This window comes from Scardinius erythrophthalmus (assembly GCF_964197995.2).
Source record: "Scardinius erythrophthalmus genome assembly, chromosome: 8".
Taxonomy (NCBI): Eukaryota; Metazoa; Chordata; class Actinopteri; order Cypriniformes; family Leuciscidae; genus Scardinius; species Scardinius erythrophthalmus.
The window spans coordinates 48756579-48771408 of record NC_138228.1 but is presented as its reverse complement, the minus strand read 5'-3'; the positions used below and the strand labels follow the sequence as shown (position 1 = coordinate 48771408).

General features: G+C 46.0%; 1 protein-coding gene across 7 annotated transcripts in view; it reads left to right on the top strand.

Annotated features, from left to right (window-relative positions):
- The window catches only part of reln (reelin), a 179758-nt gene that overhangs the window by 88596 nt on the left and 76332 nt on the right, over nucleotides 1-14830 (top strand). For all 7 annotated transcript variants that reach the window (XR_014030641.1, XM_081372562.1, XM_081372561.1 and 4 more), the window contains exons 12-14: nucleotides 10952-11103; nucleotides 12708-12823; nucleotides 13469-13677. Coding sequence is in view for 6 of the 7 variants with exons in the window: in XM_081372562.1 (XP_081228688.1) it covers nucleotides 10952-11103; nucleotides 12708-12823; nucleotides 13469-13677 (477 nt within the window). In the remaining variant the exon portion in view is untranslated. The remainder of the gene's footprint in view (nucleotides 1-10951; nucleotides 11104-12707; nucleotides 12824-13468; nucleotides 13678-14830) is intronic.

Below are 14830 nucleotides of genomic sequence, written 5' to 3'. Positions count from 1 at the left end.
GTGTGTTGATGAGGAGTGTGTTGATGAGGAGTGTGTTGATGAGGAGTGTGTTGATGAGGAGTGTGTTGAGGAGTGTGTTGATGAGGAGTGTGTTGATGAGGAGATGAGGAGTTTGTTGATGAGGGGTGTGTTGATGAGGAGTGTGTTGATGAGGAGATGAGGAGTGTGTTGATGAGGAGATGAGGAGTGTGTTGATGAGGAGTGTGTTGATTAGGAGTGTGTTGATGAGGAGATGAGGAGTGTGTTGATGAGGAGTGTGTTAATGAGGAGATGAGGAGTGTGTTGATGAGGAGATGAGTGTGTTGATGAGGAGTGTGTTGATGAGGAGTGTGTTGATGAGGAGATGAGTGTGTTGATGAGTGTGTTGATGAGGAGTGTGTTGATGAGGAGATGAGGAGTGTGTTGATGAGGAGTGTGTTGATGAGGAGTGTGTTGATGAGGGGTGTGTTGATGAGGAGTGTGTTGATGAGGGGTGTGTTGATGAGGAGATGAGGAGTGTGTTGAGGAGTGTGTTGATGAGGTGTGTGTTGATGAGGAGATGAGTGTGTTGATGAGGAGTGTGTGGATGAGGAGATGAGGAGTGTGTTGATGAGGAGTGTGTTGATGAGGAGATGAGTGTGTTGATGAGGAGTGTGTGGATGAGGAGATGAGGAGTGTGTTGATGAGGAGTGTGTTGATGAGGAGATGAGTGTGTTGATGAGGAGTGTGTTGATGAGGTTTGTGTTGATGAGGAGTGTGTTGATGAGGAGTGTGTTGATGAGGAGATGAGAGTTGATGAGGAGTGTGTTGATGAGGAGTGTGTTGATGAGGACTGTGTTGATGAGGAGATGAGAGTTGATGAGGAGTGTGTTGATGAGGAGTGTGTTGATGAGGAGTGTGTTGATGAGGACTGTGTTGATGAGGAGATGAGAGTTGATGAGGAGTGTGTTGATGAGGAGATGAGTGTGTTGATGAGGAGTGTGTTGATGAGGAGTGTGTTGATGAGGAGATGAGTGTGTTGATGAGGAGTGTGTTGATGAGGAGATGAGTGTGTTGATGAGGAGTGTGTTGATGAGGAGTGTGTTGATGAGGAGATGAGTGTGTTGATGAGGAGTGTGTTGATGAGGAGATGAGTGTGTTGATGAGGAGTGTGTTGATGAGGAGATGAGTGTGTTGATGAGGAGTGTGTTGATGAGGAGTGTGTTGATGAGGAGATGAGTTTGTTGATGAGGAGATGAGTGTGTTGATGAGGTGTGTGTTGATGAGGTGTGTGTTGATGAGGAGTGTGTTGATGAGGAGATGAGTGTGTTGATGAGGAGTGTGTTGATGAGGAGTGTGTTGATGAGGAGTGTGTTGATGAGGAGTGTGTTGATGAGGAGATGAGTGTGTTGATGAGGAGTGTGTTGATGAGGAGATGAGTGTGTTGATGAGGAGTGTGTTGATGAGGAGATGAGTGTGTTGATGAGTGTGTTGATGAGGAGTGTGTTGATGAGGAGTGTGTTGAGGAGTGTGTTGATGAGGAGTGTGTTGATGAGGAGATGAGTGTGTTGATGAGGAGTGTGTTGATGAGGAGATGAGTTTGTTTATGAGGAGATGAGTGTGTTGATGAGGTGTGTGTTGATGAGGTGTGTGTTGAGGTGTGTGTTGATGAGGTGTGTGTTGATGAGGAGTGTGTTGATGAGGTGTGTGTTGATGAGGAGTGTGTTGATGAGGAGTGTGTTGATGAGGAGATGAGTGTGTTGATGAGGAGTGTGTTGATGAGGAGTGTGTTGATGAGGAGTGTGTTGATGAGGAGAGTGTTGATGAGGAGTGTGTTGATGAGGAGTGTGTTGATGAGGAGATGAGTGTGTTGATGAGGAGTGTGTTGATGAGGAGTGTGTTGATGAGGAGATGAGTGTGTTGATGAGGAGTGTGTTGATGAGGAGGATGTGTTGATGAGGAGTGTGTTGATGAGGAGTGTGTTGATGAGGTGTGTGTTGATGAGGAGTGTGTTGATGAGGAGTGTGTTGATGAGGTGTGTGTTGATGAGGTGTGTGTTGAGGTGTGTGTTGATGAGGAGTGTGTTGATGAGGAGTGTGTTGATGAGGTGTGTGTTGATGAGGTGTGTGTTGAGGTGTGTGTTGATGAGGTGTGTGTTGATGAGGAGATGAGGAGTGTGTTGATGAGGAGTGTGTTGAGGTGTGTGTTGATGAGGAGTGTGTTGATGAGGAGATGAGGAGTGTGTTGATGAGGTGTGTGTTGATGAGGAGTGTGTTGATGAGGTGTGTGTGATGAGGTGTGTGTTGATGAGGTGTGTGTGAGGTGTGTGTTGATGAGGTGTGTGTTGATGAGGAGTGTGTTGATGAGGAGTGTGTTGATGAGGTGTGTGTTGATGAGATGTGTGTTGATGAGGTGTGTGTTGAGGTGTGTGTTGATAAGGAGTGTGTTGATGAGGTGTGTGTTGATGAGGTGTGTGTTGATGAGGTGTGTGTTGATGAGGTGTGTGTTGATGAGGTGTGTGTTGAGGTGTGTGTTGATGAGGAGTTTGTTGATGAGGAGTGTGTTGATGAGGAGTGTGTTGATGAGGTGCTGAGTGTGTTGATGAGGAGTGTGTTGATGAGGTGTGTGTTGATGAGGAGTGTGTTGATGAGGAGTGTGTTGATGAGGAGATGAGTGTGTTGATGAGGAGATGAGTGTGTTGATGAGGAGATGAGGAGTGTGTTGATGAGGAGTGTGTTGAGGAGTGTGTTGATGAGGAGTGTGTTGATGGAGGAGATGAGGAGTTTGTTGATGAGGGGTGTGTTGATGAGGAGTGTGTTGATGAGGAGATGAGGAGTGTGTTGATGAGGAGATGAGGAGTGTGTTGATGAGGAGTGTGTTGATTAGGAGTGTGTTGATGAGGAGATGAGGAGTGTGTTGATGAGGAGTGTGTTAATGAGGAGATGAGGAGTGTGTTGATGAGGAGATGAGTGTGTTGATGAGGAGTGTGTTGATGAGGAGTGTGTTGATGAGGAGATGAGTGTGTTGATGAGTGTGTTGATGAGGAGTGTGTTGATGAGGAGATGAGGAGTGTGTTGATGAGGAGTGTGTTGATGAGGAGTGTGTTGATGAGGGGTGTGTTGATGAGGAGTGTGTTGATGAGGGGTGTGTTGATGAGGAGATGAGGAGTGTGTTGAGGAGTGTGTTGATGAGGTGTGTGTTGATGAGGAGATGAGTGTGTTGATGAGGAGTGTGTGGATGAGGAGATGAGGAGTGTGTTGATGAGGAGTGTGTTGATGAGGAGATGAGTGTGTTGATGAGGAGTGTGTGGATGAGGAGATGAGGAGTGTGTTGATGAGGAGTGTGTTGATGAGGAGATGAGTGTGTTGATGAGGAGTGTGTTGATGAGGTTTGTGTTGATGAGGAGTGTGTTGATGAGGAGTGTGTTGATGAGGAGATGAGAGTTGATGAGGAGTGTGTTGATGAGGAGTGTGTTGATGAGGACTGTGTTGATGAGGAGATGAGAGTTGATGAGGAGTGTGTTGATGAGGAGTGTGTTGATGAGGAGTGTGTTGATGAGGACTGTGTTGATGAGGAGATGAGAGTTGATGAGGAGTGTGTTGATGAGGAGATGAGTGTGTTGATGAGGAGTGTGTTGATGAGGAGTGTGTTGATGAGGAGATGAGTGTGTTGATGAGGAGTGTGTTGATGAGGAGATGAGTGTGTTGATGAGGAGTGTGTTGATGAGGAGTGTGTTGATGAGGAGATGAGTGTGTTGATGAGGAGTGTGTTGATGAGGAGATGAGTGTGTTGATGAGGAGTGTGTTGATGAGGAGATGAGTGTGTTGATGAGGAGTGTGTTGATGAGGAGTGTGTTGATGAGGAGATGAGTTTGTTGATGAGGAGATGAGTGTGTTGATGAGGGTGTGTGTTGATGAGGTGTGTGTTGATGAGGAGTGTGTTGATGAGGAGATGAGTGTGTTGATGAGGAGTGTGTTGATGAGGAGTGTGTTGATGAGGAGTGTGTTGATGAGGAGTGTGTTGATGAGGAGATGAGTGTGTTGATGAGGAGTGTGTTGATGAGGAGATGAGTGTGTTGATGAGGAGTGTGTTGATGAGGAGATGAGTGTGTTGATGAGTGTGTTGATGAGGAGTGTGTTGATGAGGAGTGTGTTGAGGAGTGTGTTGATGAGGAGTGTGTTGATGAGGAGATGAGTGTGTTGATGAGGAGTGTGTTGATGAGGAGATGAGTTTGTTTATGAGGAGATGAGTGTGTTGATGAGGTGTGTGTTGATGAGGTGTGTGTTGAGGTGTGTGTTGATGAGGTGTGTGTTGATGAGGAGTGTGTTGATGAGGTGTGTGTTGATGAGGAGTGTGTTGATGAGGAGTGTGTTGATGAGGAGATGAGTGTGTTGATGAGGAGTGTGTTGATGAGGAGTGTGTTGATGAGGAGTGTGTTGATGAGGAGAGTGTTGATGAGGAGTGTGTTGATGAGGAGTGTGTTGATGAGGAGATGAGTGTGTTGATGAGGAGTGTGTTGATGAGGAGTGTGTTGATGAGGAGATGAGTGTGTTGATGAGGAGTGTGTTGATGAGGAGTGTGTTGATGAGGAGTGTGTTGATGAGGAGTGTGTTGATGAGGTGTGTGTTGATGAGGAGTGTGTTGATGAGGAGTGTGTTGATGAGGTGTGTGTTGATGAGGTGTGTGTTGAGGTGTGTGTTGATGAGGAGTGTGTTGATGAGGAGTGTGTTGATGAGGTGTGTGTTGATGAGGTGTGTGTTGAGGTGTGTGTTGATGAGGTGTGTGTTGATGAGGAGATGAGGAGTGTGTTGATGAGGAGTGTGTTGAGGTGTGTGTTGATGAGGAGTGTGTTGATGAGGAGATGAGGAGTGTGTTGATGAGGTGTGTGTTGATGAGGAGTGTGTTGATGAGGTGTGTGTTGATGAGGTGTGTGTTGATGAGGTGTGTGTTGAGGTGTGTGTTGATGAGGTGTGTGTTGATGAGGAGTGTGTTGATGAGGAGTGTGTTGATGAGGTGTGTGTTGATGAGATGTGTGTTGATGAGGTGTGTGTTGAGGTGTGTGTTGATAAGGAGTGTGTTGATGAGGTGTGTGTTGATGAGGTGTGTGTTGATGAGGTGTGTGTTGATGAGGTGTGTGTTGATGAGGTGTGTGTTGAGGTGTGTGTTGATGAGGAGTGTGTTGATGAGGAGTGTGTTGATGAGGAGTGTGTTGATGAGGTGCTGAGTGTGTTGATGAGGAGTGTGTTGATGAGGTGTGTGTTGATGAGGAGTGTGTTGATGAGGAGTGTGTTGATGAGGAGATGAGTGTGTTGATGAGGAGATGAGTGTGTTGATGAGGAGATGAGGAGTGTGTTGATGAGGTGTGTGTTGATGAGGTGTGTGTTGATGAGGTGTGTGTTGATGAGGAGTGTGTTGATGAGGAGATGAGTGTGTTGATGAGGAGTGTGTTGATGAGGAGTGTGTTGATGAGGAGTGTGTTGATGAGGAGTGTGTTGATGAGGTGTGTGTTGAGGAGTGTGTTGATGAGGAGTGTGTTGATGAGGAGTGTGTTGAGGAGTGTGTTGATGAGGAGTGTGTTGAGGAGTGTGTTGATGAGGAGTGTGTTGATGAGGAGATGAGGAGTGTGTTGATGAGGAGATGAGGAGTGTGTTGATGAGGAGTGTGTTGATGAGGGGTGTGTTGATGAGGAGATGAGGAGTGTGTTGATGAGGAGTGTGTTAATGAGGAGATGAGGAGTGTGTTGATGAGGAGTGTGTTGATGAGGAGTGTGTTGATGAGGGGTGTGTTGATGAGGAGTGTGTTGATGAGGGGTGTGTTGATGAGGAGATGAGGAGTGTGTTGAGGAGTGTGTTGATGAGGTGTGTGTTGATGAGGAGATGAGTGTGTTGATGAGGAGTGTGTGGATGAGGAGATGAGGAGTGTGTTGATGAGGAGTGTGTTGATGAGGAGATGAGTGTGTTGATGAGGAGTGTGTTGATGAGGTTTGTGTTGATGAGGAGTGTGTTGATGAGGAGTGTGTTGATGAGGAGATGAGAGTTGATGAGGAGTGTGTTGATGAGGAGTGTGTTGATGAGGACTGTGTTGATGAGGAGATGAGAGTTGATGAGGAGTGTGTTGATGAGGAGTGTGTTGATGAGGAGTGTGTTGATGAGGACTGTGTTGATGAGGAGATGAGAGTTGATGAGGAGTGTGTTGATGAGGAGATGAGTGTGTTGATGAGGAGTGTGTTGATGAGGAGTGTGTTGATGAGGAGATGAGTGTGTTGATGAGGAGTGTGTTGATGAGGAGATGAGTGTGTTGATGAGGAGTGTGTTGATGAGGAGTGTGTTGATGAGGAGATGAGTGTGTTGATGAGGAGTGTGTTGATGAGGAGATGAGTGTGTTGATGAGGAGATGAGTGTGTTGATGAGGAGTGTGTTGATGAGGAGTGTGTTGATGAGGAGTGTGTTGATGAGGAGATGAGTGTGTTGATGAGGAGTGTGTTGATGAGGAGTGTGTTGATGAGGAGTGTGTTGATGAGGAGATGAGTGTGTTGATGAGGAGTGTGTTGATGAGGAGATGAGTGTGTTGATGAGGAGTGTGTTGATGAGGAGATAAGTGTGTTGATGAGTGTGTTGATGAGGAGTGTGTTGATGAGGAGTGTGTTGAGGAGTGTGTTGATGAGGAGTGTGTTGATGAGGAGATGAGTTTGTTTATGAGGAGATGAGTGTGTTGATGAGGTGTGTGTTGATGAGGTGTGTGTTGAGGTGTGTGTTGATGAGGTGTGTGTTGATGAGGAGTGTGTTGATGAGGAGTGTGTTGAGGAGTGTGTTGATGAGGAGTGTGTTGATGAGGAGATGAGTGTGTTGATGAGGAGTGTGTTGATGAGGAGATGAGTTTGTTTATGAGGAGATGAGTGTGTTGATGAGGTGTGTGTTGATGAGGTGTGTGTTGAGGTGTGTGTTGATGAGGTGTGTGTTGATGAGGAGTGTGTTGATGAGGTGTGTGTTGATGAGGAGTGTGTTGATGAGGAGTGTGTTGATGAGGAGATGAGTGTGTTGATGAGGAGTGTGTTGATGAGGAGTGTGTTGATGAGGAGTGTGTTGATGAGGAGAGTGTTGATGAGGAGTGTGTTGATGAGGAGTGTGTTGATGAGGAGATGAGTGTGTTGATGAGGAGTGTGTTGATGAGGAGTGTGTTGATGAGGAGTGTGTTGATGAGGAGATGAGTGTGTTGATGAGGAGTGTGTTGATGAGGAGTTTGTTGATGAGGAGTGTGTTGATGAGGAGTGTGTTGATGAGGTGTGTGTTGATGAGGAGTGTGTTGATGAGGAGTGTGTTGATGAGGAGTGTGTTGATGAGGTGTGTGTTGATGAGGTGTGAGGAGTGTGTTGATGAGGAGTGTGTTGATGAGGAGTGTGTTGATGAGGTGTGTGTTGATGAGGAGTGTGTTGATGAGGAGTGTGTTGATGAGGAGTGTGTTGATGAGGAGTGTGTTGATGAGGTGTGTGTTGATGAGGTGTGTGTTGAGGTGTGTGTTGATGAGGTGTGTGTTGATGAGGAGTGTGTTGATGAGGAGATGAGGAGTGTGTTGATGAGGTGTGTGTTGATGAGGAGTGTGTTGATGAGGTGTGTGTTGATGAGGTGTGTGTTGATGAGGTGTGTGTTGAGGTGTGTGTTGATGAGGTGTGTGTTGATGAGGAGTGTGTTGATGAGGAGTGTGTTGATGAGGTGTGTGTTGATGAGATGTGTGTTGATGAGGAGTGTGTTGATGAGGTGTGTGTTGATGAGGAGTGTGTTGATGAGGAGTGTGTGTTGAGGTGTGTGTTGATAAGGAGTGTGTTGATGAGGTGTGTGTTGATGAGGTGTGTGTTGATGAGGTGTGTGTTGATGAGGTGTGTGTTGATGAGGTGTGTGTTGAGGTGTGTGTTGATGAGGAGTGTGTTGATGAGGAGTGTGTTGATGAGGAGTGTGTTGATGAGGTGATGAGTGTGTTGATGAGGTGATGAGTGTGTTGATGAGGAGTGTGTTGATGAGGTGTGTGTTGATGAGGAGTGTGTTGATGAGGAGTGTGTTGATGAGGAGATGAGTGTGTTGATGAGGAGATGAGTGTGTTGATGAGGAGTGTGTTGATGAGGTGTGTGTTGATGAGGAGTGTGTTGATGAGGAGTGTGTTGATGAGGAGATGAGTGTGTTGATGAGGAGTGTGTTGATGAGGAGTGTGTTGATGAGGTGTGTGTTGATGAGGAGTGTGTTGATGAGGAGTGTGTTGATGAGGTGTGTGTTGATGAGGAGTGTGTTGATGAGGAGTGTGTTGATGAGGTGTTTGTTGATGAGCTGTGTGTTGATGAGGTGTGTGTTGAGGTGTGTGTTGATGAGGAGTGTGTTGATGAGGTGTGTGTTGATGAGGTGTGTTGATGAGGTGTGTGTTGAGGTGTGTGTTGACGAGGTGTGTGTTGATGAGGAGTGTGTTGATGAGGTGTGTGTTGATGAGGTGTGTGTTGATGAGGAGTGTGTTGATGAGGAGTTGAGTGTGTTGATGAGGAGTGTGTTGATGAGGAGTGTGTTGATGAGGTGTGTGTTGATGAGGAGTGTGTTGATGAGGAGTGTGTTGATGAGGTGTGTGTTGATGAGGTGTGTGTTGATGAGGTGTGTGTTGATGAGGTGTGTGTTGAGGTGTGTGTTGATGAGGAGTGTGTTGATGAGGTGTGTGTTGATGAGGTGTGTTGATGTGTGTGTTGATGAGGTGTGTGTTGATGAGGAGTGTGTTGATGAGGTGTGTGTTGATGAGGTGTGTGTTGATGAGGAGTGTGTTGATGAGGTGTGTGTTGATGAGGAGTGTGTTGAGGAGTGTGTTGTTGAGGAGTGTGTTGATGAGGAGTGTGTTGATGAGGAGTGTGTTGATGAGGTGTTTGTTGAGGAGTGTGTTGATGAGGAGTGTGTTGATGAGGTGTGTGTTGATGAGGTGTGTTGATGAGGTGTGTGTTGAGGTGTGTGTTGACGAGGTGTGTGTTGATGAGGAGTGTGTTGATGAGGTGTGTGTTGATGAGGTGTGTGTTGATGAGGAGTGTGTTGATGAGGAGTTGAGTGTGTTGATGAGGAGTGTGTTGATGAGGAGTGTGTTGATGAGGTGTGTGTTGATGAGGAGTGTGTTGAGGAGTTGAGTGTGTTGATGAGGAGTGTGTTGATGAGGAGTGTGTTGATGAGGTGTGTGTTGATGAGGAGTGTGTTGATGAGGAGTGTGTTGATGAGGTGTGTGTTGATGAGGTGTGTGTTGATGAGGTGTGTGTTGATGAGGTGTGTGTTGAGGTGTGTGTTGATGAGGAGTGTGTTGATGAGGTGTGTGTTGATGAGGTGTGTTGATGTGTGTGTTGATGAGGTGTGTGTTGATGAGGAGTGTGTTGATGAGGTGTGTGTTGATGAGGTGTGTGTTGATGAGGAGTGTGTTGATGAGGTGTGTGTTGATGAGGAGTGTGTTGAGGAGTGTGTTGTTGAGGAGTGTGTTGATGAGGAGTGTGTTGATGAGGAGTGTGTTGATGAGGTGTTTGTTGAGGAGTGTGTTGATGAGGAGTGTGTTGATGAGGAGTGTGTTGAGGAGTGTGTTGATGAGGAGTGTGTTGATGAGGTGTGTGTTGATGAGGAGATGAGTGTGTTGATGAGGTGTGTGTTGATGAGGAGTGTGTTGATGAGGAGTGTGTTGATGATGAGTGTGTTGATGAGGAGTGTGTTGATGAGGAGTGTGTTGATGAGGTGTGTGTTGATGAGGTGTGTGTTGATGAGGTGTGTGTTGATGAGGTGTGTGTTGATGAGGAGTGTGTTGATGAGGAGATGAGTGTGTTGATGAGGAGTGTGTTGATGAGGAGTGTGTTGATGAGGAGTGTGTTGTTGAGGAGTGTGTTGATGAGGAGTGTGTTGATGAGGTGTGTGTTGATGAGGTGTGTGTTGATGAGGTGTGTGTTGATGAGGAGTGTGTTGATGAGGAGTGTGTTGATGAGGTGTGTGTTGATGAGGTGTGTGTTGATGAGGTGTGTGTTGATGAGGTGTGTGTTGATGAGGAGTGTGTTGATGAGGAGATGAGTGTGTTGATGAGGAGTGTGTTGATGAGGAGTGTGTTGATGAGGAGTGTGTTGATGAGGAGTGTGTTGATGAGGAGTGTGTTGTTGAGGAGTGTGTTGATGAGGAGTGTGTTGATGAGGAGTGTGTTGAGGAGTGTGTTGATGAGGAGTGTGTTGAGGAGTGTGTTGATGAGGAGTGTGTTGATGAGGAGATGAGGAGTGTGTTGATGAGGAGATGAGGAGTGTGTTGATGAGGAGTGTGTTGATGAGGAGATGAGGAGTGTGTTGAGGAGTGTGTTGATGAGGAGTGTGTTGATGAGGAGATGAGGAGTGTGTTGATGAGGAGATGAGGAGTGTGTTGATGAGGAGTGTGTTGATGAGGAGATGAGTGTGTTGATGAGGAGTGTGTTGATGAGGAGTGTGTTGATGAGGAGTGTGTTGATGAGGAGAGTGTTGATGAGGAGTGTGTTGATGAGGAGTGTGTTGATGAGGAGATGAGTGTGTTGATGAGGAGTGTGTTGATGAGGAGTGTGTTGATGAGGAGTGTGTTGATGAGGAGTGTGTTGATGAGGAGTGTGTTGATGAGGAGTGTGTTGATGAGGTGTGTGTTGAGGAGTGTGTTGATGAGGAGTGTGTTGATGAGGAGTGTGTTGAGGAGTGTGTTGATGAGGAGTGTGTTGAGGAGTGTGTTGATGAGGAGTGTGTTGATGAGGAGATGAGGAGTGTGTTGATGAGGAGATGAGGAGTGTGTTGATGAGGAGTGTGTTGATGAGGAGATGAGGAGTGTGTTGAGGAGTGTGTTGATGAGGAGTGTGTTGATGAGGAGATGAGGAGTGTGTTGATGAGGAGTGTGTTGATGAGGAGTGTGTTGATGAGGAGATGAGGAGTGTGTTGATGAGGAGATGAGGAGTGTGTTGATGAGGAGTGTGTTGATGAGGTGTGTGTGCTGTTGATCTGCAGATGGGAGGTGTACGGAGCGGAGTACGGAGCTCAGTGTGGAGAGGTGGAGTCCGGATTAGCGCTCGTCTTTCTCGGAGATGGACAGAGGAAGGTTTGCACTCCATTCCTGAACACCAGCGCCTACGGAAACCTGCGATTCCACTTCACCATGGGTACGTCTTGCTCTGGCACTTGTTCATGCACATTATCTTCCTGCTGCCGTGTGTGATCAGTGTCTGTGTGTTCAGTGTCAAGTCAAGTCAAGTCACCTTCATTTATACAGCGCAAAGATCATTAGTTATTAACTTAGGGGCCGCTAATACGACACCATTTCAACTGAAAACAGAAAACTTTTAATGTGTTCTGGCCGTTCATTTGCACAACAACAGTGTTTGGTGGCTCGAGAACGCAAACCTTGAAACAGGTTCCAATTTTGAAAAATGTTATCATCTCCGTGTAAACTTCAAAAACGTGACAGTGAGGACGTGCATATTACGCGTTAAGTCTATAGTATACACATTTGAATATATACATCTTTCTTTACAAACTGACATCGCCAAATTATTTGTCTGGCATGCATAATACAGAATGTTTAGTCATATCCATGCGAACTAGAATAATTTTGATTACGTTTTATCTGTACAGAGGAAAAGGGAAGAAGGAGAGACTAGTGGACACTTCAGGACTGCGTTGTTGTCGCGTCCAGGCGCAGGTCCTTCATCAGATCTGGAGTGTGTGTGTGTGTGTGTGTGTGTGTGTGTGTGTGTGTGTGTGTGTGTGTGTGTGTGTGTGTGTGTGTGAATGTGTGTGGGTGTGTCCAGGCACAGATCCTTCATCACATCTGGAGTGTGTGTGTGTGTGTGTGTGTGTGTGTGTGTGTGTGTGTGTGTGGGTATGTCCAGGCGCAGGTCCTTCATCAGATCTGGAGTGTGTGTGTGTGTGTGTGTGTGTGTGTGTGTGTGTGTGTGTGTGTGTGAATGTGTGTGGGTGTGTCCAGGCGCAGATCCTTCATCACATCTGGAGTGTGTGTGTGTGTGTGTGTGTGTCCAGGCGCAGGTCCTTCATCAGATCTGGATACAGCCTGGATCTGGCAGACTGCGTTAAACCTTTGTATAAACAGAGAGACTAATATTAGCATCTTCTTATGATGTAACGAGTACATCAGGATTTATGGGAAGTGTTCCCGGTTCCGGCTGACCTAATCTATGCAGCCTAACATTGAATTATAGAAGTCTATAATGTGTTATGTGAATGCTAGGTCAAAGAGATGTGTCTTTAGTCTAGCTTTGAACTGACAGAGTGTGTCTGCTTCCCGGACAATGGTAGGAAGACTGTTCCAGAGTTTTGGTGCTAAATAGGAAAAGGATCTCCCGCCTGCAGTCGATTTAGATATTCTAGGTATTATCAACTGGCCGGAATTTTGAGATCGCAATAGACGTGAAGGACTATAATGCGTTAAGAGCTCGCTCAAGCACTGCGGAGCTAAACCATTTAGTGCTTTGTAAGTAATCAGCAATATTTTAAAATTGATGCGGTGTTTAATAGGCAGCCAATGCAGTGTTGACAGAACCGGCCTAATATGGTCATACTTACTGGTTCTGGTAAGAACTCGAGCTGCTGCGTTTTGGACCAGCTGTAGTTTGTTTATTAAGCGTGCAGGGCAACCACCCAGTAGAGCATTACAGTAATCTAGCCTTGAGGTCATGAACTAACTGTTCTGCATTTGTCATTGAGAGTGTCTGTGTGTTCAGTATTGGGATCTGTGTGTTCACTGCAGGTGCTGGAGGCTGCGACCCTGGAGAATCCAGCAAGAATAATGTCATCCTCTTTGGCCACTCAGAGGGCAGGAAAGATCATGTACTTCTGGACATTCTGCCATACTCCGCCTACAGGGTAGATCTTATGTAGTGTATTTACAGATTTAGGTTAAAGACGACCTGTTCTGCTTTTTCCCATATTCATCTTTTTTTAGTGTGTAATGTTGCTGTATTCTCTATATCAGTGTCAGTGTTTCTGAACTCCTGAAACGCCTCCATTGTATCTTGAGTTTCTTCAGGGAATGAACACGTCACAATATTCCTCATTATAATAATTCTTACACAGAATAAAGGGGCGGGGCCTGCTTGAGTTAGTTAGTAGTGTGTTAAACTGGTGGTAAGGGGCGGGACATTTCCCAAACACACTCGAAGCTCTCGACCAATCACAACACACTGATCCAGCCGACCAATCAGAGCACAGTGTGCTTTTCAGAAGGAGGGGCTTCATAGAGACAGGAACTAAACAGAGCGTTACTGACAGACTGGGAAGTGAGGAGCCGCAACAATGAAGAATATGAGGAAAATAATCAACATTCAAGCAGGAAAACCTGTTCTAGTAGAGCCTGAAAACAACATCAAGACTCTGTAAAAGGGCGTAACAGGTCCTGTTTAAAGTAACCATTTTCAACAGCTGCATGTTCTGTTTGGAATGTATGGTGTTTCTCTTTCCTCTGATATCACATTCATTCAGACGTCCTCGACATGTCTTTGCTCTTTCCAGACTCCCACAGTTGTGTCCGTTGGTTTGCCCACAGAGCTCCAGACTGCAGCCACTCAGTTCTGTCTGGAGCAGAAATCTCACGGCGGGGCGAAGCGTCATGTTTGGGCACTGGACTTCCTTCAGCTGCTGCCGGTGCTGCCCGGCGCAAACACACACCTGGTGCAGTTCTCCATCAACCTCGGCTGCGGCGCATATCAGCCGGCCAACAGGTGCGGCGCTCACACACACACACACACACACACACACACACACACACACACACACACACACACACACACACACACACACACACACACACACACACACACACACACACACACACACACACACACACACACACAGACCTGGTGCAGTTCTCCATCAACCTCGGCTGTGGCGCGTATCAGTGGCCAACAGGTGCGGCACACACACACACACACACACACACACACACACACACACACCTGGTGCAGTTCTCCATCAACCTCGGCTGCGGCGCATATCAGCCGGCCAACAGGTGCGGCGCTCACACACACACACACACACACACACACACACACACACACACACACACACACACACACACACACACACACAGACCTGGTGCAGTTCTCCATCAACCTTGGCTGTGGCGCGTATCAGTGGCCAACAGGTGCGGCACACACACACACACACACACACACACACACACACACACACACCTGGTGCAGTTCTCCATCAACCTCGGCTGCAATGCATTTCAGCCGGCCAACAGGTGCAGCGCACACACACACACACACACACACACACACACACACACACACACACACACACACACACACACACACACACACACACACACACACACACACACACACCAGCATTCTGTCATAATCTCTTCTGTAACAGTAGAGAATAAAATAGAACAGAAAAGAAAATAACAATAGAATAAAATAGAATAAAAAAGAGAACAGAATATAATACACATAGAACATAACAGAACACCACAGAATAGAATAGGAATAATACAACAGAATATAATAGAGTAGAATAGAAGACAATAGAATAGAAAATAACAGAATATAATTGAAAAGAACAGAACAAAAGAAAAAAGAACAAAATAGAACAGAATAGATTAGATTGGAACAGAAAAGAAGAGAACAGAACAGAATATTATAGAGTAGAGTAGAATAGAATGGAAGAGAACAAAAAGGGCAGAATAAATCAGAACAGACTAAAATAGAGTAGAATAGAAACGGACAGAACAAAAAAGAACAGAATAGAAATTTACTAAATAGAATAGAATAGAAAGGTACATAATGGAATAGAATAGAACAGAACAGAATATAAACATCAAAAAAGAATAGAATAGAATAGAACAGAACAGAACAGAACAGAATATAA